This window comes from Macrotis lagotis, chromosome 3 (genome assembly GCF_037893015.1).
Source record: "Macrotis lagotis isolate mMagLag1 chromosome 3, bilby.v1.9.chrom.fasta, whole genome shotgun sequence".
NCBI classification, from domain to species: Eukaryota; Metazoa; Chordata; class Mammalia; order Peramelemorphia; family Peramelidae; genus Macrotis; species Macrotis lagotis.
The window spans coordinates 36799389-36824802 of record NC_133660.1 but is presented as its reverse complement, the minus strand read 5'-3'; the positions used below and the strand labels follow the sequence as shown (position 1 = coordinate 36824802).

The 25414-nt window shown below is 39.2% G+C and overlaps 1 protein-coding gene across 2 annotated transcripts; it reads left to right on the top strand.

The window, feature by feature from the left end:
* Nucleotides 1–6355: 6355 nt before the first annotated feature.
* Nucleotides 6356–24326, top strand: RCHY1 (ring finger and CHY zinc finger domain containing 1). Of its 2 annotated transcripts, XM_074228457.1 has the most exons (9): nt 6356–6572; nt 12759–12878; nt 13134–13249; nt 18382–18460; nt 20340–20384; nt 20469–20527; nt 20640–20666; nt 21800–21920; nt 23680–24326. In XM_074228457.1, exons 1-9 carry the CDS (start codon nt 6471–6473, stop codon nt 23806–23808), a joined length of 798 nt encoding a protein of 265 aa, XP_074084558.1. In that variant the 5' UTR covers nt 6356–6470; the 3' UTR covers nt 23809–24326. The 2 variants fall into 2 exon arrangements, with proteins under 2 accessions (XP_074084558.1, XP_074084560.1); XM_074228459.1 differs by lacking the exons at nt 6356–6572; nt 12759–12878; nt 13134–13249 and adding an exon at nt 13274–17711.
* The last annotated feature ends 1088 nt before the right edge of the window (nt 24327–25414 follow it).

Below are 25414 nucleotides of genomic sequence, written 5' to 3'. Positions count from 1 at the left end.
TGTTTTCTTAGGAATTAAGACAGATATCAGTCAGTCTGCCTTGTCTGGGAAATTGCTTTTGTAGCTGGGACCCTTGTAGATGAGCAAACCACCATATCTTCATGGTCTAGCAACTCCCAAGCAAAAGAATGTGGCTTTTACTATGGCCTTACTCTTTCCCTTTGGTAGGAATTTTGTCCTTTCCCCACCTTTACTGCATCTTTCTTCTTCTCAAGACATTACTCTTTTGAGTGGAGATTTGTTTTTCCTCTTTCTTTTGTCCTACTGTTATATATTTGCAAATTCCACAAGACTGTTCATTTCTCTTGAAAAAAAAAAACCCTAGTTTTGTGAAGTTGTAATTGCATATTAACACTATTTGCTCCATTAAAATTCTACTCCAGGGGCGGCTAGGTGGTGTACTGGATAAAGCACCGGCCTTGGAGTCAGGAGTACCTGGGTTCAAATCTGGTCTCAGACACTTAATAATTACCTAGCTGTGTGGCCTTGGGCAAGCCACTTAACCCCATTGCCTTGCAAAAAAAAACCCCAAAAAACAAAACCTAAAATTCTACTCCAATGGTTCATTATTAGTATATTGGTAGCTTTGGGTTTTCAAATGCTATGCCAGCAAATTGAAGTCTAGGAGTCTAAACGGCACTACCAAGATGGAAAGATTTTGACTTTGATCCCTAAAATTAACTTTGTGTATATTGTACAAAGCCTAGAATAGTTAAGGGAGTCAGGGAGGCTCATTACCAGAAAATTGTTCTTTCTTTCCTTCCTCTTTTCACCATAGCAATTTACAAAAACTATTTTATAAGGCTTGATGGAGGATGCTAGCTTCACTTGTTGAAGTGAACACAGATGAAACTACTGATCCTTGAAGCAGTGAAGTTAGGCATTCTTTTATTATGAAAAGTGAAGTTGTTTTTCAGGTCAATGAAATCATGTCTCCAGAGGAGTCTGAGATGTGGGGGAGGGGGAGAGAGGTACAGAGGGAAGAAGGAGAAAGGGAAGATGTCAGATAAAAAAGAAATGTTCTGAGTGCTTCTGTTTTCAAAGTCTCTTTTCTGTGAGAGAAGTAAGGGGGAAAAGTGGGTGTTGAAAAGTCTGAATTGACTAATGTGTGTGACTGCTAATGTTATGAATGTTTGGGTTTGTTTGTCACTTTGAGTTCTTATTCCTATAAACCATGGTAATTTCCCAGGCCATGGTTCTTCCTGACTATATCCCTTCCTTTTCCAATCTTAACCCCTTCTTGAACCTTGACTTCCTTGCTGTCCTTGTCCTATTTCTACATACTACTGGCCAAACTCCATTCCTAGATGTCATCTATCATCTGCTTTCTCCTATCCTATTCACAATGATAGTAAATAAAGATTTAGGTAACCACACATCAGTGTTATCAATGTTATACAAATTTATGTAATCTAACCCTAACAAGGCTCTCATGACAGCAAACCAATCCTTGTACTCCTGCATAATTGAATATCTAGCCTACTCAGTACCCCAGCTGTTCCAAAGCTTCTCTCCTCTTTGTTCAATGTAATGATCAATCATAATTTCACCTCTAACCCATCAACTCACTCCTTGTCAGAGAAATTTTGGTTTGATGATGAGGACTGAGACATCAGCTTTTGAGTTGTCAAATGCAGGAATTTATTTAGCTTGATGCTGCATATTTATTATAGCTTTTGTTTTTATTTCTTTTTCAAAGTGGGGTGAAGGTGGAAGGAAGAGGAGGATTTTTTTTCTTTTTTTAGGAAGCAAGCTTCCTAGCAATCACCACATGAAGAGACACCATCTGAGTCAGTCTACACATGTGACAGATCCACTTTTATTGCCAGGGCTGGATAAGACATAATGAGACACACATTTTTCAGATACAGGCAAGATGTGAATTTGTTTATTTTGACTATATTCATTTGTTACAAGATAGGGCTCTTAATTTTTAGAGGGGGGAGAAGGGAGATAGGAAAAATAATGGTGATATTAGAAAATAATGAAAAACACGTTAATGGATAATTAAAAAATAAGCAACAGAGAACAGGAAGAGGTCCATAGAGGGACACAGAAGCTGAGTAGTTTGGGAAATTACCCAGTTATGTATACAGGGTAAAAACCAAACTATACTTGAAAGAAGTCTACAAGATTCCCCTTTTTGTTTTTGTGTGTTGAAAAGTTCATGTTTGTTGATGCTTATAATATTCATTATAAAAAAGAAAGTTTTAAAAAATATGACTGAAATAAGGGGAAAAAATTTCAAATATATAGTGCATCTTTTACTCTTATTATGATTCAGCTATGCTTTGACCAAAATGTAAGAAGGAAATATTTAGCTTTTCAAAACCAGATTTCCTTAATCAATGTAGATTCTGACATTACAAAGTCACTGCTCTGATAAGCAGAACTACTTTTGGCTTTCATTTTGTTCATATAACAAATAAATATGCTGCCCACTGGCAAGGCTGTTTTTAAATCAACAATAATGGTACTTACCTCCATGGGATTGAGATCATAACTGTTCATGATTAGTTTCTTGCTCAGTCTTGCATAGTTGGGGCATTTATTTATTTGGTATAAAGCATACCTTTGGTGATTCAAATGTGGTTTTGCATTTTAATTGCATTGAGTCAGAACAGATTTCTGTTGGGTACTCTTCTGATGTCATTTGTTCATAAGCCACAAGTCTAAGATTATTTAAGAAGGGATAGTCCAAAAAAAAAAAAAAACCAGAAGGGATAGTCCATTGGATAAGTATCAGAGGTTGGATGATTAGATTTGTACAAAAACCAGATTAGTCAGGGACTAAGACACTGTGAGGGGAGGAGGAAAGGAGTATATGCAAACTCGCTTGTTAATGATGAACATTGAGTGGGATTTTCCTTTTCCCAATCATGACATTGTTTAAACTTCATTGTTTCTACCTCAGTTTATCTTTTCTGTATGAAGCTTGATTATTATAATGAATTAATCAACAACATTTATTATGGGGTGGAGGACTAGCATCTCTCATGGAGTCCTTTGTAGGTCTTCTCAGCCAGTTTTGGTGCTCACTTGCAGCTCCAAGAAGCTGTGGCATAGGTAATGGCCACACCCCATAAACTTGTCTTCTCAGATGGGCTAAACTGGAGTAAGGGTAAGTGAGAGGCTCCAAACTCATTGGTGAGTTTGGGGATGTCTACCCCAAGCATGTGAAGACTTCCTTTAGTGGAATGGGCAGATGAGAACAATGGGTTCTCATAAGCATGTTTTGTGGATCTGAAATGGAAGATGCCAGGGTCATCCAAAACTGCATCCAGTGTATCACCAATTGTCCTAACTTTTGTCCTGCCACTGGACATTGATGATCTGGAATGAGGCAACTCTGCCTCCCTTTAATCCAATTCAGGTAGGAGTCCAGACACCACCCTGTGATGTCATCAGTTCTCTGAAAAGGAAAGATGTGTGCTAAATGCTGAGGATAGAAAGTATAAAACTTCGATAATCAGATCAGCTTAATCTGTTAAAGGAAGACCTCAGGCCTAAAATGGACCCTAAATAAAACAAGAGTGTGGTCAGATTACCATGTTTATTATCTGAGAAGGGCTTGCAAAAGAATATTTGCAAGGGAAGATCAAGATTGAGAGAGAGAAAGGGAAAGAGAAAAGGAGAGAGGGGGAGAAAGAGAGAAAGAACTCTCAACTGCTCAAAGGGGGTATGGAAAAAGGTGAAACAATAATTACTAGAGGCTTTCAAGGAGGGGAGGAGATTAGGGGAGGGGGTAGCTCTGTAGACAGAATAAGCCAGGACGTTTAGAAAGTCCCGAGCAAGGTCTTGACTCTGCAGCTTCAGCTCAAGGTTGCTTTGAGCTGGTCAAGGCTGGTTCTGTGGTTTCTGGCAGCTATAGGCATCTCCAAATTTGGCAAGAATCACTGATATGTCAAGCAAATTTGGGTTTCAGTAGTCCTTGTGATTGGTTAGTTGTTGTGTAACTCTGACAGGTCAGTGTAGTCATAGCAAAGCCCCTGTTAACAAACCATAGGGGGGCGATAGGAGATTTAGGGATTTTATTTTAAATGAAGAGTTTTGAGATCAGCCACAACTATTTTGAGCTCCCAGTGAGGAAAATTCCCAATACTTAAAAGGAGACTGGGTTCTCTGCCTACCCTTACATTAATATACACCTCTATTTAATGCCTGAAAAAATGAGTTTACAGGCAACATGTGGGTAACAAAACAGATTGTAGATTAATTGTGGTGTCTTTTGATGGACAGGCATAGTGGGGGAAGGGGAGTGGAGTTGGAGTTGGGAAGAACTTACCTTTGGGGGAATTGTTCTCTGCCCTTGTGTCCTCCAATCTCAAGCTTCTCATTCAGTGACTCTCCTTGTTATATGCTGTCTCTGCCACAGCTCATTCTTCCCTTTACTCTGTTGTGCAGTGGATTGAACACCAGGTCTGGAGTCAGAGAGACTCATCTTCCTGAGTTCAAATCCTACTGATGAGGTATGGGAATGTTTGTGGATTTTGACTCAAAGCCAAGCAAAGGGCACTCGTTGGGGGTGGGGGTCATGCTCCCCAGCAGGCAAGATGCCAACTGCCTGGTCAACTGTCAAGGTGTATTGGGTCTGTGGTATCAACTAGGATCCCTTCACAATCTCAGACACCAGCTGTGTGACCCTGGGTGAGTCACTTACCTGTTGTCTCAGTTTCCCTCATCTGTAAAATGAGTTGGAGAAGGAAATGGCAAACCACTGCACTATCTTTGCCAAGAAAAGCTTCAAATGGGGTTGAGAAAGGTCAGGCGTGACTGAACTAGAATTTATATGCCCTGAATCTGAGATAGCTCTCTTTTATAACTTAGGTCCTTAGGACAGTGAAGGAGGCCCCACCACTGGCTGTGATTTATTGAAGGTGGTTCACAGCCCCAGCAGACATTCAGTTTTGTTTGATTGATTTAACCTCAAAGCATTTGCACCTCAAAGAGAGCACAAGGGCCAACTGGGAGTGGTTTCAACTCCAAAGTGTCCAAGGTGTGTTGAAGTTGACTCCTACAGGTACCTGGGCACATTTTTAAATTTTCAGAGTGAGCATTTACACTTTGTGGATTGACCTGTTACCAATCAGAACTTGATTTATTGTTTCTGCTAGATTTTTTTTTTTTAGGTTTTTGCAAAGCAAAGGTGTTAAGTGGCTTGCCCCTAAGGCCACACAGCCAGGTAATTATTAAGTGTCTGAGACCGGATTTGAACCCAGGTCCTCCTGACTCCAGAGCGGGTGCTTTATCCACTACGCCACCTAGCCGCCCCTGTTTCTTCTAGATTTAAGAAACAAGGAGAAAATTGGAAGAGGAAAAGCTAGCAGCTGGGAGGATTGGAGAAAAGAGAAAGGATTCTGTAAAGTACAACTGAGCTAAGAGTTTCTTTTGGCTATATACAGATATTTGAGTGTTGTGTGTTAGGACAGAGAGAAGGCCCCAATTGGGTGGATGTCTGAGCATAATGAAGTTGGAAAGACATGTTGGGGCTTCAAAATAAGCCGAGGAAAGGCTATTCAGTCATAGAGTTGACTGAAGGTTTGAAGAGGATCGTGGTGCCAACCATGAACAATGCCAACAATCCAATGGCATTGTTTCCAGGACCCATCTGGCAGCTTCTGGGAAACGCAAGTCTTTGGGTTGCAAAGCTGTGTGGACTAGAGCATGATGAGACAGGTTAGGTGCCTTTACCTTCCTAGTGCCACCCATTGGCGGTAGCTGCTGGGATGAGGAGCCAAGGGGAGCGGCTCCCAGTTGGGGGGCTGGGTGTGGCTAAGCCAAAGCCCCCACAGCCTGACCCGTGCACCCGTGGGCCTCGTGGTCCGGGAAAGCCCTAGAGTCCCCCAGCACCAGCACCAGCACTCGTTCAGATGGCGCTGGAGGAGATGGCGACAAGGTGTCTGCACAGCACCCCCTCCCTTTAATCCAGTTTACCTACGTGTTATGACATCATCCACTTGACGTCATGGCCTTCTCGGAGAAGGACAACAACAACAAAGCGCAAGCGCTCCCTTCCGTATTCCTCCCGGCGTGGAGTTCTGGGTTGGCTTGTCAATAGCCGAACACAGGGAGGCTCCCTACTGTTCCAGCCAATCGTTTCTCAGAAGCCGGAGGAGGGGGCGGGACTTAAAAGACTTCCCGCGAACGGGAGGGGTGGGCGGAGACAAGCCGGCTGTTGGTCGCCATGGCTACCGAATCACACCTCCAGGGGCGGCGCCAGAATCTCTACGGCGAACTCTATTGGCGGAGTCGCGGCTCTCCGGGCGATGGTTCCTGCCTCTTCCGGCCGGTCTCCCAGGGAAACGGAAGGAGGGCTGTCCGGAGCGGGGTCACGTGTCCTGCGGCGCCTGAGCCTGATGCGGCTGCGCGGCTGGGCCTTAGAAGCGGCGGCGGCCTAGAGCGGGCCGGGCTGTTCTCCGGCTCCGGCTCCGGCTGCTGCGCCGGGACCGAGCGGGAGGGGCCCGTGGGAGATGGCGACCGCAGAGGTAGCGATGGAGGATGAAGATGGCGGCGGCTGTCGGGGCCGATCTCGCCGGGGCTGCGAGCACTACGAACGCGAATGCTTCCTCAAGGTGACAGGGGCTGGGGGAGGGGAGGGCGTGTCTGCTCGCTGCACAGGCGGGCTCCCTTTCCTCCCCTCCCCCCCCCCCCCCCCGGGGCTGCGCCGCGGGGGGCCCCGCGAGGGGGGGCGGGGCGTGGAAGGCCGGCGGCGCCCCCGGGGGCCGAGAACGCGAGAGGCCCCGAGCCCGGCCCAGGCCTGGAGCGGCCAGAGGGCGCGGACCCGGGGAAACTGAGGCAGGCGGCGGCCCGCTGAGCCGGGGGTCAGCGTGGGTGCGGAGCAGGTGCCGCCGACTGGCCCGTGGCGCGCCCTCCACCTTGGGAACAGGTGCTGTCCTGGTCCCCGGGGCAGAGATGAGGGACAGGGACTCTCCCGGGGCCGTGCAGCCGCCTAGTGAGCGCCCCAGGCTGGCCCTTCCCGACAGACCTCCTCCCTCCCACTGTATCTATCTGTATCTATCTTTCTACCACTGCATCTATCTATATCTACCACTGTATCTACCTGTCTATCTACCTCTGTACTGTATCTATCTGTCTACTATCTATCTATCTACCACTGTATCTATCTATCTATCTACCTCTGTACTGTATCTATCTGTCTACCACTGTATCTTTCTACCACTGTATCTATCTACCACTGTATCTATTTACCACTGTATCTATCTTTCTACCACTGTATCTATCCATCTACCACTGTATCTACCTGTCTATCTACCTCTGTACTGTATCTATCTGTCTATCTACCTCTGTACTGTATCTATCTGTCTACCACTGTATCTATCTACCACTGTATCTATCTTTCTACCACTGTATCTATCTACTACTGTATCTGTCTACCACTGTATCTATCTTTCTACCACTGTATCTATCTATCACTGTATCTGTCTACCACTGTATCTATCTATCTACCACTGTATCTACCTATGTACCTCTGTACTGTATCTATCTGTCTACCACTGTATCTATCTATCTACCACTGTATCTATCTTTCTACCACTGTATCTATCTACCACTGTATCTATCTACTACTGTATCTGTCTACCACTGTATCTATCTATCTATCTACCACTGTATCTATTTGTCTGCCGCTGTATCTACCTGTCTATCTACCTCTGTACTGTATCTATCTATCTACCACTGTATCTATCTATCTAACTCTGTATCTATCTACCACTGTATCTATCTATCTACCTCTGTATCTGTCTGTCTATCTACCTCTGTATCTATCTGTCTACCACTGTATCTATCTTTCTACCACTGTATCTATCTGTCTACCACTGTATCTACCTGTCTATCTACTTCTGTATCTATCTACCAACTGTATCTATCTAACTCTGTATCTATCTATCTAAGGTCAGAGATTAGCCTCCAATTATGGGATCATTTTTTCAGACAGTAAGTTTTTTTCTTTTTGGATGATGTGTCTGGAACAGCAAAACATCTCTTTAGATCTTGGAGGCCTCTTAAGGATCATCTAGTAGCCATCTACCTGATTTTATAAATGAGAAGTAAAGACTGGCCTAGAGAAGCTAAGAGAGTCTGGGTCATTTGACTCCAATTTCCTTGTGTGTTTATTCCCCAATACTTCCTTGAGAGCAAGAGATCTTTGTGTCTACATAGTTCTACCAGGAACCATCCCCATCTATTCCCCCCCCCCCCCCCATGCAAGTTAGGTTAGTTTTTCTTAAAAATGTATTAAAATCAGGGCAGCTAGGTGACTCAGTGGATAGAGCACTGACCCTGCAGTCAGGAGTTTCCTGAGTTCAAATCTGGCCTCAGACACTTAATAATTACCTAGTTGTGTGGCCTTGGGCAAGCCACTTAACCTCATTGCCTTGGAAAAACCTAAAAAAATGTATTAAAATCATTTTTGAAACTAAAGACTTGAGTTCCTGTCTTTACTCTCTTCAGGGCAGACAGAAGAGACAGGATGAGCTCCTGGCCCACCCTAATCATTGACTGGTGTTCAGGACAGATCTGGGGATCTTTGTTGAGCTGAATCAATGTACAGTTTCCTTTCCTCTACTCTGCCTAAGTGGGTCTCCATTTGTTCATATTTGAAAGACCTCTTAAGAGTGTCTCATTTTGTTTAAGGATGGGACTTACCAGAGAATGGTGATTTAACCATTTAATGAAGATCTTTCTCTTTTTTTGATTTAATATTTTATCTTTTCACATTTATTTTTTTAAATTTTGATTTCAAAATTCTCTCCTTTTTCTTAATCCACTTCTCTGAGAGCAAGCAGTTTGATAGAGGTTATAGATATGCAGTCATGCAAAACACATTTCCATATTAATCATCTTGTATAAGAAAACACACAAAAAGCAAAAATAAAGTTTAAAAAAGGATGCTTTCATCTGTATTCAGACACCCATCAATTCTTTCTCTGGAGGTGGTTGGGACTTTTTCATCATAAGTCCTTCAGAATTTTAAAATAATTTCTTTGAGATCTAGACCTGGCATTGGTACTGCTGGATCAAAGGGTTATATGATTTCATAGCTCTTTCAATATAGTTCCAAATTGCTCTCTAGAATGGTTGAATCACCTCACATTTCCAGCATCCAGTACATTACTGTCTCAGTTTTCCCACATCCCCTCCAACACTTGCTATTTTCCTTTTCTGTCATATTAGTCAATCTGTTGGAGTTCTGGAACTCTGTAGTGTTTTTAATTGTATTTCTTAATTAATAACATTTTTTGATTGATAACATTCTTTTCCATGACTAGAGATAGTTTTTACTTCTTTCATCTGAAAACTGTTTCTTCATATCACTTAACCATATTTCATTTGGGGAATGACTTGTAATCTTACTCATTTGATGCAGTTCTCTACATATTTGTGAAATAAGTACTTTTATTAGAGAAACTTGATGTAATTAATTTTTTTCCACACTTAAGATTTACTATTTCCCTCTATCCTATTTGCCAGGTTTTTTTTTTTTTTTTGACTAGGTAAGAGTGACTATTCTTTATCTTATCTCTTTCTTACCTAGCTGTAATTAGTGAAAGTGCATTGTCTCAGCCAAATGGAAACCTGTTAAAAGACCTTAACTTAAAAAGGCAGGCATCTGGGACCATCTCCAGTTGTTTTGATCCATATCTGGCCATCAAACCCAGATGACTGTGGGGAGCAGGTGGGGCTGGTGACTTTGCACAGCTTTCCCTCACTGAAATCCAGTTTACTTGCATGTCATGGCATCACCTCCTTAATATTATGATCTTCAGGAATGAAGAACAATCAACAACAATAAATTTATCCCACTCTCTCCTTCATCCTGTTCCATCCTTGAAAATGTTTTACTTCTGAGTACTGCCTCCCCCAATTGCCATCCTTTCTGTCAGTCATTCCCCTCTTACATTCTGGTAGGGTAAGATACTTTTCTTTTTATCTAACTGAGTGTATTTGTTATTACCTCTTTGAACCAATTCTGATGAGAGTAAAGTAAGGTTCAAGGACTCTCCCCTACCTCCCCCAGTATAAAAGCTTTTTTGAGCCTCTTTTATGAGAGATAATTTACTGTATTCTATCTTACCCTTCTCCTAGTACATCCTTTTTTCCTCCCATCCTTTAATTTTATTTTTTTAAATCAATCCCCTAAGTCTATTCATGACCATGCCCTTTCATCTGTCTGTGTATATTGCTTATACCTTATAAAGTTCGTAGGAGTCACAAGCATCATCTTCCCATGTAGGAGTTGAAACTGTTTAACTTTTTGAATCTCTTATGATTTCTCTTTCATGTTTACCTTTTATGCTTTTTTTTAGTCTTTTATTTGAAAGTCAGATTTTCTGTTTAGCTCTGATCTTTTCAGTAGGAATGTTTGAAAGTCTTCTATTTCATTAAATATCCATTCTTTTCCCCCGAAAAATTACATTCAGTTTTGTTGGCTTGTTGTTGTAATCCTACTAGCTCCTTTGTCCTTTGGAATATTCTATTAAATAGGCTCTATTTCAAGCCCTTCGATTCTTTAAATGTAGAAACTGCTAAATTTTGTGTTATCCTGACTGGCTCCACAGTATTTGAATTACTTCTTTTTGACTGCTTGTAGTATTTTCTCCTTGTTCTGGGAACTCTGGAATTTGGGAGTTGTCATTTTGGGATTTCTTTGAGATATGTTCAGTGGATTCTTTCTATATATATATATATATTTCTATATATATATTTTATCCCTCTGATTCTAGGATATCAGGGAAATTTTCCTTGGCAATTTCTTGAAAGATGTCTAAGATCTTTTTTTGATCATCAGGTGACCTGGCAATTCTTGAATTCTCTCTCCTTGATTTATTTCCAGATCAGTTATTTTTCCAAGAAGATATTCACAGTTTCTTATTTTTTTTATCTTTTTGCTTATTGCTTTTTGTTTCTTGATGCCTTGTGGAGTCCTTAACTTTTTTCCATTTCATCAATCCTACTTTTTAAGGCATTCTCTTCATTGTATTTTTGTGCCTTTTTTACCATTTGGTCTATTCTGTTTATAAGCTGTTATTTTCTTCTGTACAATTTTGTTTTTGTTTATGTTTTGCAAGGTTATAGGGTTATGGGACTTGCCCAAGGCTACATAGCTAATTTGTATCAAATGCCTGAGGTAGGATTTGAACTCAGGCCTTCCTGACTCCAGGATGGGTGCTCTATCCATTGTACCACCTAGCTACTTCCACCTTAAGCAAACCAAACTGTTGACATTTTTCATGATTTTCTTGCTTCATTCTCATTTCTTTTCCCAATTTTTCCTGTCTCTTTCATTCGAGTTTGAAAATCTTTTTTGAATACTTCCAGGAATTCTTTATGGGTTGATGAGCAGTTTACATTTTTCTTTGAGGCTTTGGATGTAGCAGTTGACTTTGTCTTCTGAGTTTGTGTTTTAATCTTCCCTGCCACTATAGTAATGTGTCAGATTCTTTTTTGGTCTTTGCTCATTTTTCCAGCCTATTTCTTGACTTTTGAACTGATGTTGAAGTTCTTCTGGAGTAGAAGGAACACTATCTCAAGCTTGAATTTTTTGTTCATTTGGTTTTTTTTTAGGTTTTTGCAAGGCAAATGGGGTTAAGTGGCTTGCCCAAGGCCACACGGCTAGGTAATTAAGTGTCTGAGTTCGGATTTGAACCCAGGTACTCCTGACTCCAGGGCTGATGCTTTAGCCACTGCTCCACCTAGCTGCCCCTGTTCATTTGTTTTTAGAGCTAGTTCTAGGAGTCTGCAAGTTTTAGTTCTTCCAGTTTGGTATGATCTAGGGAGAGTTGTTTGCTGCTGGTCTGTCCTTGACCAGTGAGTTTGCTTTTCCACCTTGGAGCTATGACCAGAGTCCTTGCTTCTCTGTAGTTGGGAGTGCTAGTGTTTTAATGTTCCCGATTGTGGGCAATGCCAAAAAGAGTCCTGCACCCTGAGCCAGCAAAGGGACCCCTGTAGTCCCCCTCTGACCAGTTGTCTGACTTCTTTATGATCTGGAAGCTGTCTCTACTGTTGATTAGTAGGGACTGCTGATGGCTTCCCTGGCTTTTGCTTGTATTAGACAGGGCTCTATTCCACTCTGTGTGATAGATTTTTCCTGCTGACTTATGTTATTTTGGACTGGAAAACTGTTTTGGTCCTTTTGTGGGTTCTGCCACTCCAGAATTCATTTTGAGGCATTATTTTAAAGTTTTCTTTGGAGGAAAATGTGGGAGAATTTGAGCAAATTCCTGCCTTTTTTCTTCTCTGTCTTCTTGACTCTCTCACCCCCCCCCCCATTTGAGTGCATATCAATTAGTTTCTCAAAATGCATTTATAGTTTGTAGTGTACTGCATTTATTTCTAAGTTAAATCTGAATTAAACTCATTCCAGAACAGTTGACATAGTTGTCCAGATTTGGAATGGATTTCTCATTGAAAAGAGGGATTCAGAGTGCAGAGGAAGTTGTTCTTAGCTTAGCCTTTTTGAATTTGACCAAATTTGACAAGTTTGCCATTCTTTTCTCTAGGGTAATTGTGGTTCTTAATGACACATTGACTTTACTAGATTTGGAAAACTCCCAGGAAAATGACATTGATTTCCCAGGGATGGAGGACACCCTCATCTCTAGTTTTGAGTAGCTTGCCAAGGTCACAATTAGTAAGTGGTAGAGGTGGAATTCAATCAAATACAGGCTGGCTGTCTTATCTCTTGTGAAGAAAAAAAGAAAAATCTTTTTTTAACACATTTAAATCTTTTCTTTGATTAGGCTCCTTGCTGTGATAAATTTTACATCTGCCGCTTATGCCATGATAACATTGAAGATCATTCCCTGGACCGTTTTGAAGTGAAACAAGTGCAGTGTATAAATTGTGGCAAAGTTCAGAAGGTAAGGCTTAATGAAGCATTGTTATTTTGTAAGCATTTTTATCTGATTTAGCATTATTTGAAAGTTCTTAAATTTCTATAATCATGTTTTTGTATAAAGCTGTAATTTTAAACTTAGGAGTGAAGTAGTTTCTACTAGTTAAAATTAGTTAAAAATATTGATGTGCTTTGACAAGAACTAGTAATTCTGGATATTATAATTGTACTTCAGCAAGTTATGGTAGATTTATTTTAATTATATCATATTTTCTCATAGTCTCAGCAGATTTGTGAAGAATGTAGCACTGTGTTTGGAGAATATTATTGCGATATATGCCACCTATTTGATAAAGACAAGAAGCAGTACCATTGTGTTGAGTGTGGAATTTGTAGGTACTGTATGTAAACTCTCCTCTCCTTTATTACTTTTAAAATCATCATTTTACAAATCATTATTATTGTTTTAATTTTTTAAACTTCTGCTATATAAACAGATATTTTCAGGCCAAGTGTTTCACTGTGGTAACACATTTTCTGTAGTTTTTAATTTTAAAATAAGTAATTTCTATCTATCTACTTGTCTGTCTATCTTCTATTTGACTATAACTTCTAAGAGGCTTAGGGAAAAGGCTGTTTTAAAGTGATTTCATCTAAGCATTAAGATAAATATTTAATTTCTGTGGTACTTTTCATAATAAATTTTTTAAAAGGCACTGTGCCTCTTGTGAAATAATTAAACCTTAATGTACAATTTAGAGATTATGATTTAGCATAAGAAGTCCTATAATTTTATACCTTGCTAGTAAATAATTTGAATGCCCCTTAAGAATAATGGTTACTTCATTAAACATATAAACAAGGTACTTTTGTTTGTTGGTATAAACTCAACATTTCAGACCTTTCAAAATGAAAACCTACTGCTCTGTTATTGAGCTAATGATGATGACTTTTCTTTGTAGAAAGTTACAAAGAGTTGGTTTTTTTAAGAAGTTTTCAAAAAATTTTATGAGAGTTAGAAAATTAAATAAACAAAACTTATAAGTAATCAAAATTAACAGAATGCAATTCACAAACAGAAGAAATCCTTCCTGAGACTTTCTCATCCTTTGGAACCATTGTGAATTGAATCAAGTCAAACTTTTTTCCCATATGTTTTCTTTACTTTTAAAGTATTTTGACATGGAGAAAGTGGAGCTTAAATCCTCTTTTACATTGATAACCAAGAAATCGTAAAACTAGGAAATTTTGTTTTGTCTGGTCCACTTTATTTGTATAATGTGACTTTATTATATTCAGCTACTATACAGTTTTTTATGTATATACATACTTTTTTATTTTTTGCAAGGCAGTGGGGTTAAGTGACTTGCCTATGGTCACACAGCTAGCTTAATTAAGTATCTGAAGCTGAAGATTGAACTCAGGTCCTCCTGACTGCAGGACCTGTGCTCTATCTACTGCATTGCCTAGGTGTCCCACAGTTACACACACACACACACACACACACACACACTTTTTTTTTGCTTTTGCTAGACAGTGGGGTTAAGTGACTTGTCCAAGGTCACACAGCTAGGTAAATATTAAGTGTCTGAGGCCGGATTTGAACTCAGGTTCTTCTGACTCCAGGGCTGGTGCTTTATCTATTGCGCCACCTAGGAAAAAAAATATATATACATATATTCTAAGGAAACTATCATTAGTATACCTTTTTGACTCTAAAGAGGCTGTACCCTATTGTCTAGAATATTCCAGTGATGCAAATCTTCGTTCATTGAGACTGGTTTTAAATTTTGGGGAAAAGCCTCATGTAATTTATAACTAGGGTTTTGTGATGCAGTGGGTAGAGTACAGACGCTGGAGGAGGGAAGACCTGAGTTCAAATCTGGAATTAAACATTTGTTAACTTGGTGACCCTGGACCAATCACTTAACCCTTTTTGCTTCAGTTTCTTCATCTGTAAAAATGAACTGGAGAATGATATGGCAAATCTCCAGTATCCTTGCCAAGAAAACACCAAGTGGGATCACAAGAGCTGGATAGGACTAATGGTCCTAAAGAAAACAGGTTTATAGCTGAGTCATGAATAAGGTAATATATAATCAGGATGGGTTGATTATAACTGATAGAAAATAAGGGCAACAAGTTATAAAATTGAATTCTCTTGTGTTGCTGAACATAATCCCTTCTTCAAAAACCCAGTTTTCAAAATACCCTATGTGTGATTTTGTTGCTCTGGCTTCCCAAGGAGACTACTACAGCTACTGCTTGTAAATTTGCTAGTTGTATACAACTTTTTTTAGTCATTTAATTCAACCTGCCTATGTTGCTTGTTGTTCTTGAAAGAAAAGCTGCCTCTAGAATATTAAAAGGTTTTCTGGCCCAAGGAATTCTCACTGTATCAACTTTGTGTAGATCATGAGGAGCAACTGGAGGAGCTGGAGAAAAGTGTGAGATTGAGGCCAAGTTAAGTCAGTGTGCCTTCTGGGCTTCAGGAGGATCTCGGAGAAGGGTCAACTCGCAGAGCTCGGTGGTAGATTCTCCTTATGGCCAGGTAGTTAATAAAAATTCCACTGAGTTTTTGCTAGTGGGATTTCAGCTGCTCTTCCTATCACCCCTTTCCTCCTTAAAAAGTATTCTTTTGGCAGACCAGCAGTGGTTTATGGTCTCTTAATGATCTGAGTCTCTTTCCATCCAGGTTCTGTGTCCAAGTCTTCCAGACTTCCAAGTCTGGCATTTTGACCATGTCACCCTGCTGCCACTATTTCAAGGCTATTGTGTAGGATCACCTTGTCTAATGGGGAACTCAAGTTTGTTTGGTTTGACGTGTTCTTGGTGGAGCCATGCCAGCCCCTTGAAATCATGGCTTTCCAGTCTTTGTTGAACCATTCGGGAGTTTTCCTAGGAATTGGAGCCCAAGTTGACTTTCTTTTAATTTGCAGACTCCATTCATTCATCCCTTTTTGTTGTCCTCATCCTCCCTCTCTAGCCTTGGTGTCTTCTGGATTGTAACACTGCTAAGGGTTTTTTTTTTCATTTTTCTTTCAATTTAATATTTTATTTTTCCTGTAATTTCTAGTTAAGACAATTTTAACTTTTTTTTCCAAATTTTGTGTTCCAAAATATCTCACCCTTTTCCTCTCCCCTTTAGAAGGCAAGCATTTGGACATAGGTTATATGCATAGTCATGCAAAACACATTTCCATGTAAGTCATGGTGTGAAAGGAAACACACTATTAAAAAAAAAATAAAACCCAGAATTACATAAAGGAAAAACTATGTTCATTCTGTTTTCAGGCTCTTCCAGTTCTTTCTCTGGAGAAGGACACCTTTCATTATAAATCCTTCAGAACTATCCTCACTGTTTTTATGGGATCATTTGATCCTGTAACACCATATTATGCCCTCTTAGTTTCATACTCTGGTAACTAGCCTTACTATCTTTTATTAATTTCTTTTTGAAGTAAAAAGTGGTTGGCACATACTCATTGAGTTTTTCTAGGCAAAACCCATTTTCTCACTTAATTGAATTTTTTTCTCTTTGTGTCTTCAGAATTTTATTCTCAAACATCTAGTCCTCTTGGGCTGACCTGCCTGTAGGATCCTTCCTATCTTCCCTGTGAATCAGTCTTTCTGTTTTCTTGAAATCTAGGGTCCATGTCAGTGTATGCTCAGGTTTCCTTTCTGTTATTCTGTCCTGGTTAGTAGTAATCTCTAGGATAGAATTCTGAATTCTCATCAATTCTCAAATTCTGGGATTGTGGAAAATCTAGGTAATCCAGAATTGTCTCAGGACCATCCCAAATTATAAAGGAGAGAGTGGAGAATGAATATATCTGTAAGGGCTGGATAGATGGCGCAAAATGAACTGGAAAGGCAGTTGGGTGATTCACTGAAGAGAGAGAGAGAGAGTTGGGCCTGGAGTTAGAAAGACCTGAATTCAAATCTAGCCTCAAATACTTGTGTTTACTCTAATCCACTGGAGAAGGAAATAGCAAACCACTCCAGATCTCTCCCAAGAAAACCTCATGGATGGGATTGGTAGGTCATGAAGCTGGACACATTGGAACCACAACTGAACTGTAAATTTGAAACTATAAGATAAGGTTTGTGGGAATTCAGAAACAACTGAGGCATCAATAGTGTTAATTTGGAATGTCAGTTTTGAGCCAGTTCTTGAAAGGATTGATCAGTGCATTGCATCAATGTGAAGAGGAAAAGGCCAGCAATCAAGATAGATTATTTTCCTTGTTCCTTATATATAGACGTGAGGACTATGGACATTTCAGAGTGCTCACTACACATTGTTGTTCAATATTAGCTGATTACCATTTTATACATTAACCAGGTTAAAGGACGTAAATGATTGTGTAAGAAAGTTTCATCATTATATCAAGCATTGTGTATGAATGGGAATTAACAGTTAAAATTCCAGGTAACTTAAAGAGTTCTTTCATGTCATCCCATGTGACCTCCTCTTCATAAAATTGTAGAGGTATAAGAAGTCTTGGAGATGATTTACTACAATCCCTTTCTTTTACAATTAGGAAAACAGGAATAGAGCTGCAAATGATTTTCCTGGACTTACACTTGGAAATGGTTCCCTTATTATTTTCTTTAAAATTTAGTTCATACTTCTTCTAAGTCACCATATGGGAAATGTCCTTTAATCTGGCTCTTGCTCCTGGGGACGGAGTTTGAAGCTGTCTTTTCAAGACCTGTTAACAAGGGAGTTTTGTCTGCTCAGTTGTACAGGGAAGACTCAGCACATGAATGTTTGCTACCCAGATTTCCACATTCTAGCATGGATGGCTACTTGGACAGCTTTTCCACCAATACAACTCTGGCACAGACCAGAAAGGTGATTAAGTCCAGAATTGAAAAGGAGGAGAAAAGGGCTGAATTGTTTTGGGGAAATTTCCTGACCCTGAACTTTCCAGGAAAACCAGAGCTCATTTTTAGGCTTTCATTTTACCAGTGTTGAGTTGAAGGAATGAAAAAACAATTATTAAGTCCCTTTGATGAGCAAAAGTAAGGACCCCACTATACCATTCATGTAATTAAATGGATGCATCACTGTGTATGTGTGTAAAAGTGAAAGATGGTTTGATATTTGAATCTCAATAGGAGTATTCTCTAGTGGAAAAACTAGTCTGAAATATAGCAAAATGAAAACAGAAATTTACAAAGGAGATTGAATTTTGAGTGATGAATAAAAGCAATTGGTAGGAAATTATCTTGATCGCTAGGTTTGTTAATGTAGACATTAATTTGGGTTGTTAATCTTAAAGCTACTGTATTTTTGTTTTTAGGAAAAGATTCTTGGTGTTTGTTTTCTTTATGGTTAGAATTTTTTTCTCTGTAGTTTAGTTTTGTTCATTTCTTAGGCATATGACTTTGAAAAACTTATTTTCCAAAATGAGATAGAATTTAAGTGCTTTTTTTTAATTTAAAAAGAAATTTTTAAAGTTGTGATATTACTGACCCTAATTTTTCTTTTTCCTTGACTCATCTCCTTTTTCTCTTATCAGGATTGGTCCAAAGGAAGAATTTTTTCACTGTATGAAATGTAACCTATGCCTATCCTTGAGTCTCCAAGGGCACCACAAGGTACAGAATTTAGATTATAGAAATTAGCATTGCATATCCATCAAGACTTTATTTGAGACTAAATTATAAGAAATAAGGTAAAGTCAGAGTAGAAACAAGGATAAATAAGAAAAAGTACCTAACTTTTGAAAAACTTAAAGGTTAGTAAAGTAGCTAAGATGTCTACATAAATGACAGCAAAATAGGATAGACCATGAGTAGAATATAAAAAGAATTTGGTAAATCACTGCCTTGATACTTAGGAGAGAGATTCTCTCTAGGGGAGGTGGTAAAATTGGGGCAAACATTTTTGAAAGGTATGTTTGTACTTGGTATCAGAGAATAGGAATACTTGAGTTCTGGGGTGCATGGGGGAGGAGGGAAGAAGATGTGATTTGGGTGTTTTTTTTTTTTTTTTTGCAAGGCAATAGGGTTAAGTGACTTGCCCAAGGCCACACAGCTAGGTAATTATTAAGTGTCTGAGACCAGATGTGAACTCAGGTACTCCTGACTCCAGGGCCGGTGCTCTATCTACTGTGCCCCACTGTGCTGCCTAGCTGCCCCAAGGTGGTGTGATTTGAAAAGGATTGAAAGGCATTGTAGGTTTTGGGAGCTAAGGGGATGTGTGGAAATAAGAAATAAGGGGATAAGAAGTTTTTTGGCTTGAGTGTGTATAAAGCGGGCAAGTAGTAGAAAAAAATGGGTTGGCTATAGAAGGCCCCAGATGCCAGACTGAGCAAACTGGGTTTTTATTAGGTTGGCAGAGAACTCTGAGATTTTTGAGGAGTGAAGTGGTATTATTATTTCTGTCCATGAGGATGATCAATCTGACTGGAGAATCCAGTAGGACCAAACCTGGAGAAAGGGACAGGAGTTGGGGGACCATGGCAGGAGTTCAGATGAGAGATGCTTCAATGTCATGGAGCTCTGTTCCTTTTCTTCTAAATGTTTTGAGATTATCCCTTTCACATCGCAGAGGGCTAGGGACATGGCATCCCACTATCTAAAAATTCCCTAAACTTGGGGCAGCTAGGTTGCACAGTGGATGGAGCCTTGGCCCTGGAGTCAGGAGTACCTGAGTTCAAATCTGACCTCAGACACTTAAGAGTTGTCTAGCTGTGTGACCTTGGGCAAGTCACTTAACCCCAGTGCCTTGCCACCAAAACTCCAAACAATTAAAAAATCAACCAAGAATCCCTATACAATTCTTTGACTCTCTCATTGAACCAGTGAAGCCTGAATTCTTTTCTTTTTTTCTTTTATCAGGGGGTTTTTATAGTCTTTTGGTTGAGTATTTGGTTCCAGGCTCTGCCATATCTGTTAGCCTTCACATATTGTCTTTGGCTTCTGCAAAACTCCCTCCAAAATTCCCTTTGATTTTCTTATGCTGACCTGTGATGTATCAAAACTGTGATGGGGGAATTTGTGGTGTGTAGGGAATAGCTACAGAACAGAATTTCACCTGTTAGTGCAGTGTTTTCAAGTTTTAACTGATGGAAGTTTTTTGGAAATCATTGGCATTCTTTTTTTAAACATCCCTCCCCTAAACTTCTACTCTATTTCTAATAATCCAGTTACTCTTCAAGTTCCTCACCCTGGACTCTTTCACTATATCAAATTGCAAGTTACTAAGATTCTTTTGACACTCTCCCCTCCTCCCCCTACACAATATTTTCCCCATTCATCCCCTTCTATTTTTTAAGTCATGATCACTGTAGTTCAGATCCTTCTTAGAGATTTTCCCTTACCTCCTTTTCTCTTTCTTCCTCCTTCCCATGTTTCTATGCAAAGATCTCTTTACACACATCAATTGACCTTTGTTGCTTTAGTGGCTCTGAAGTGTTAATTGATCCAGTTGTGAATTTTAAAAAATATATTCTTTGTCTTTGATTTTAAACAGTGCATTGAGAATGTCTCCAGACAGAATTGTCCTATATGTTTGGAGGTGAGTTTTGTTTTGTTTTGTCTTTTGCCATCCTGGATCTTTGCATTGAACTGGAGTTAACACTAGTACTTGCTTTATTTGCAGGACATTCATACGTCCCGTGTAGTTGCTCACGTCTTGCCATGTGGGCATCTTCTACACAGGTAGGTAAAAAAGGATCATTCTTGTTTTCCAGTAAAATATTAGAGAATAAGAAACTTTTAAAAAAAGTTGAATTAATTTTAATTAAATAAAACAAATTTATTTTTTTTTCAGAACATGTTATGAAGCAATGCTAAAAGAGTAAGTATTTTACATTACAGCAGTATTGCGTTTTAGTAGTTTCCTAACATTTTGGATCTTCCTGGTCCCTACAAGTGATGTTCTACATCCTGAGAGAAAGGTAGAGCCGGAGGTTAACTAGACCAGTCTCTTCCTCTGTTTGGAGAGAGGAAGTGCTTCTGGGCCCTTGTCTCCAAGGCCTCCTCCTGTCTGAGAGATGAGACATCCTTGTTTTTATAGACTTGGCATACAACTATTACTAGAGAAGATGGCTACCAAGAGCACTCCTGTATCAAGAACACAAGATTTCCTAAAATAGGGACAGCATAGCCTTAGGGCTAAAAAGGGAAAACAGAAGCACTGAGAAGCTTGTGTCTTCTTTGGCTCTGCCTGGTTATTACTCCGTCCTTGCTGGGTAGAAAGGGTTTTATTGAGAAATGACAGGTTATCATCCATCTGGTCAGAATAAATCATGTATGGATAGAATATGGGTAGCAATCTACATTTGGTGCAAGATGTGAAGTTGCCTTGCCTTTTCAGTTTGGAGAAGGGGAGCAGTATGCTTTGAAAGATTCAATAATGTTTTGTCCTTTTGAAAACATCTTAATAATTAAAGGTCTAGTTTTATTATAAAGCAAAAAGAAGACCGATGAATAATGCTGCTGTCTCAGGGATTTGAGGGCAAGGTCCAGAGTCAAGTAGACTTGAGTACATATCCTCACTGGGTGACCCTGGGTGAGTCATTGCACCATGGTTTTGCTTCAGTTTCCTCAACCATAAAATGAGAATCATGATAGCATCTCCCTCCCAGGGTTGTTTTGAGGCTCAAACGAGGTAACAGTGATAAAATATTTAGCACAGTGCTATCTCAATGTTAGCTTTTATCATTATATAATTATTTTTTAGAGAAAACAAAATAATTGTTCTCTTCAGAAGACTGAAGAATGGGATTGTTATAATAGGAAATCCAGCACTTTAAGGATATCCATTAATTCTATGAGTGATTAAATGCTAGGGAAATTGTAGGACACCATGTAGACTCTCCTGTCCCTGCTTCTGGTGATTTGTGCATTAACTGCCTAAAGCAGATCAAGATTGTCCTAGATCCACCAGATACTGATTTGGTAAAAAATCATTTCTTTCCTTGTTGGTAGAGGCTATAGATGTCCTTTATGTATGCACTCTGCTCTCGACATGACTCGTTATTGGCGGCAGTTGGATAATGAAGTGGCACAAACTCCAATGCCAACAGAATATCAGAATATGACTGTGGAAGTGAGTATTAAAATCATTCTCAAACTATTAACAGCTCCTGGTGAATTCCTCTGGACTTTCCCCTCTTTTCTGTAATAGTTGTTTGTGATTACTTGTAAAGATTATTTCATGGCTCAAGATGATTTGCTTTCTAGCTTTTTTAAAAAAATTCTTTTAAAGACTATAAAGAAGGAACAAATAGCAGGATTTTGTTCCTGTATTCTATAACTTATCATATATCTAAGGAATGATTGAAAGATCACAGAAATCAAGATTTCATTATGTTTGTTGTCTACACTCAAAACTTTTTTGATAGAAGAAAATAGTTTTGAAGACTCTCCCCACAACAGACTCCTTGCATAAAATGACGTGGTAGACCTGAAGGGGCCCTAATGTAAGAATGATACTAGTGCCCCTTTTGCCTCTATCCTCTGCTGTCCTGAGGATTATGGATAAATGGATGTAGGAGAGAATTCTGTGCTTGTGTAGAGTATGACTTTAAAAATTTGAGTATAATAATTTCTGGGTAATAACTCATTTTATAGATATTGCTAGGATTTTTTTTTTGCAGGGCAGTGGGATTAAGTGACTTGCCCAAGGTCACACAACTAGGTATTTATTAAGTGTCTGAGGCCCAGTTTCAACTGAGGTCTTCTTAACTCCAGGTTAGGAACTTCTCCAGGGTTGGTGCTCTATCTACTATGCCATTTAGCTGCACCAATTGCTAGAATTTTAAAATAAAGATCAGTGGCATTCTTGAACTCTAAAGACCATCAGTGCTGGGCTCTTGGCTTTTTTGTTCTTGGAAGTTGTTGGTCTAGAGGGTGGTAATCAATTTTTGTTAGGTTTACAAGTAATGAGAGAATGAATATTACAGTGGAGGGCTGAACCTATTCTAATGAACTTTGTCATTTACTTCTAAATTACTTCCTGCCTTGAGCAATCTAATCAAAGAATTTATCCCCACCCAAAGCTTCCATAGAACAAAATGGGATTAAATTCTTGTAAGGTTAGGTAGGGATGTAATTGAGGAGAAAGTTTAGAGTCCTAGTTTTAAAATGAGAGTAATAATGGCAGAGAGAGACAGAGAGAGACAGAAGTTGACAGAGAGGCAATCAGATAACCAAACAGACAGGGAACTCACTAAGGTCAGGAAACTGGGCTCAGACTCTGGCTCTACTGAAGATCAGCACAACTATAGGCATTCACACATGCTGCCATATTTATATGTTGTTCTTTAAAAGCTTATATTCCCTCTTGAGTTTGGTTTCTTTTTCTTTTATTTTTTTAATTTTTTTGTTTCTTTTTCTTCTGATTACTTAAAAAAATTTCCCCAAAGTCTTTCTCCACTGTAATAGATCTCAGTGATCCACTCCCACTTTTTTTCAATCTCTTCTGGTTTGGAAAATCTGCTGTTTAATGGAAGCCTTTCTGCTTGATTGAAAAGGAAACAGGGAAATTTAGAGTGAGATTTTATTTGTCAATTTTCCTGTGTAGAGGAAAGACTTGATAGTCTGATGGGATTTAGAGGTAATATGGTATACTATTCCATTTGCCCTTCCTGGGGTTTAGGCTTATTTTTAAATGGTACTTTTAAAATATTACTGAGTTATAGGGTTAGCTTTTCTGAATTTATCATTCTTTGAAGTGATGCCAATAACATCTTTGGGACTTTTACTTCAGAAAAATAAAGTATCTTCTAATATACAAATTATATTTGTGTATTTCTTGGGCCTCTTTTGGAAAGAATATTGGTTTTTTTTTTTTGTTGTTGTTTCAGATTCTCTGCAATGATTGCAGTGCCCGCTCTCGAGTCCAGTTTCACATATTAGGCATGAAGTGTAAGAGCTGTGAGTCGTACAATACTGCCCAAGATGGAGGATGTGGAATGCCTCTAGAACAGCAGTGACCAACCTCTAGACTGCCCTGGGCTGCCTCTGAAGACTTCCCATTGTGTCTGAAATAAGAGACATTCCTTAGTATCCCATTGCTATGCTGTTACAAACTTGTGATGTTTGTTGTGGTTTGTGGTTGTGTCACAACATAACTTCCCACTCCAGGGACTTGGTGATCAGGATCTTAATAGAATTGTCATCATTTTTATTGTTGTGAAAAATGGGAGCTCTCCCATTGAGTGGAAATTCCTTTAATGTTATTAGGACCCAGATGACATTTGGCTTTGAAATTAATATTCATTAGAATATATAATTTCATTGCATTTCCTCTTAAGCAAAGCTGTGCATCCAGAATCTATCAATAGTTCTAAATAGAACTGTGCTTAATGTTAAAACTTTATCTTAAGGGCTGTATTATAAGACTAGGGTTTATCTTATTGTCTAAATAAACTTTAGAATTTTATAAAGCAGTCCCTTTTGAATGCTATTAAGTGTATTTTAATGTGACATCGAATAAAAAATTCTTGGCATAGTCTGTTTTGAAAGTTTTTCCAAGGTTGTTGTCTAGTTAACATATTTGTTAACAAATTCACTTGGATTCATTAATTCTTTAGATTCTTTTTTTTTTTTTTTTTAAGGTTTTTTGCAAGGCACTGGGGGTTAAGTGGCCACACAGTTAGGTAATTGTGAAGTGCCTGAGGTCAGATTTGAACTCAGGTACTCCTGACTCTAGGGCTGGTGCTCTATCCACTGCGCCACCTATCCGCCCTAAGGTTCCTTTTTTCAGTAACAGCTGGGGGATATATTGCAAGATGTTAAATTTATTAACCTAAGCTAGGACTTACCTATTGCACTAGCTCCTTTTTAATCTGTCTTCTATCATCCTTTCTCTCTCATTTCCTATAATATCTATTCTAAAACTTTTCTTCTTTCCGCTGAAATCCCATTGCTAACCATGACCTAAGCTATTATTTTACTGAGATTGAGGCTAGCGGACTTTCATTACCTGCTATTCTTCCTTTGGGACATAAAAATATCCTCATTATTACTCATACCAAATCACTATAGACCTGGGCCTTTGACCCCATTCTCATTTCTTTTGGGATCCTCTTGTATGCTTTTATCCATATTCCTATTGATTCCTATTTGTAAACAGGTTCCGCTCTCCCAAATTCTAATGAAAGATACCTTGTCTTTCTAATTTTCACCCCAAATTTCTTAGAAAACTGTCTTTGTGGGATACCAGTCTCCTTAGCTATTTATAATCTGACTTCTGCCCTTATTCTTCTAAGTCACCAGTGGCCCAAGCATCAAATCCAATGGACTTCTATCCCTCATACATTGTTGTCATGGCTGACTAATTTATGATTGTCCCTCCATAATCTGTGAGACACAATGCCCTTGCTTCTCTAACAACCTATCTTTGCTCCTCCTGAAGCTCCAGGAGTGTTCCCCACACATATGTCTGTTTTCTTTCAGCAATCTCATACACTCCCTTAGCTCTTTTCTAGAAGAGGAATAGTTGTCTCTTATGTGTCCATAGGTCAGACCTGACATCTGTGCCAAGTCCACCTCCATGTCAAGCTGTCTTCATATATCTAGGTATCCTGCCTTATTTCA

Bases quoted from the DNA above. Each gene is read 5' to 3' on its own strand.
- RCHY1 (XM_074228457.1), top strand. From the start codon at position 6,471: ATGGCGACCGCAGAGGTAGCGATGGAGGATGAAGATGGCGGCGGCTGT. The intron at 13,250-18,381 runs GTACTGTATGTA...TTCTCTTATCAG, and splicing joins GTTGAGTGTGGAATTTGTAG to GATTGGTCCAAAGGAAGAAT. The intron at 21,921-23,679 runs GTGAGTATTAAA...TTGTTGTTTCAG, and splicing joins ATCAGAATATGACTGTGGAA to ATTCTCTGCAATGATTGCAG.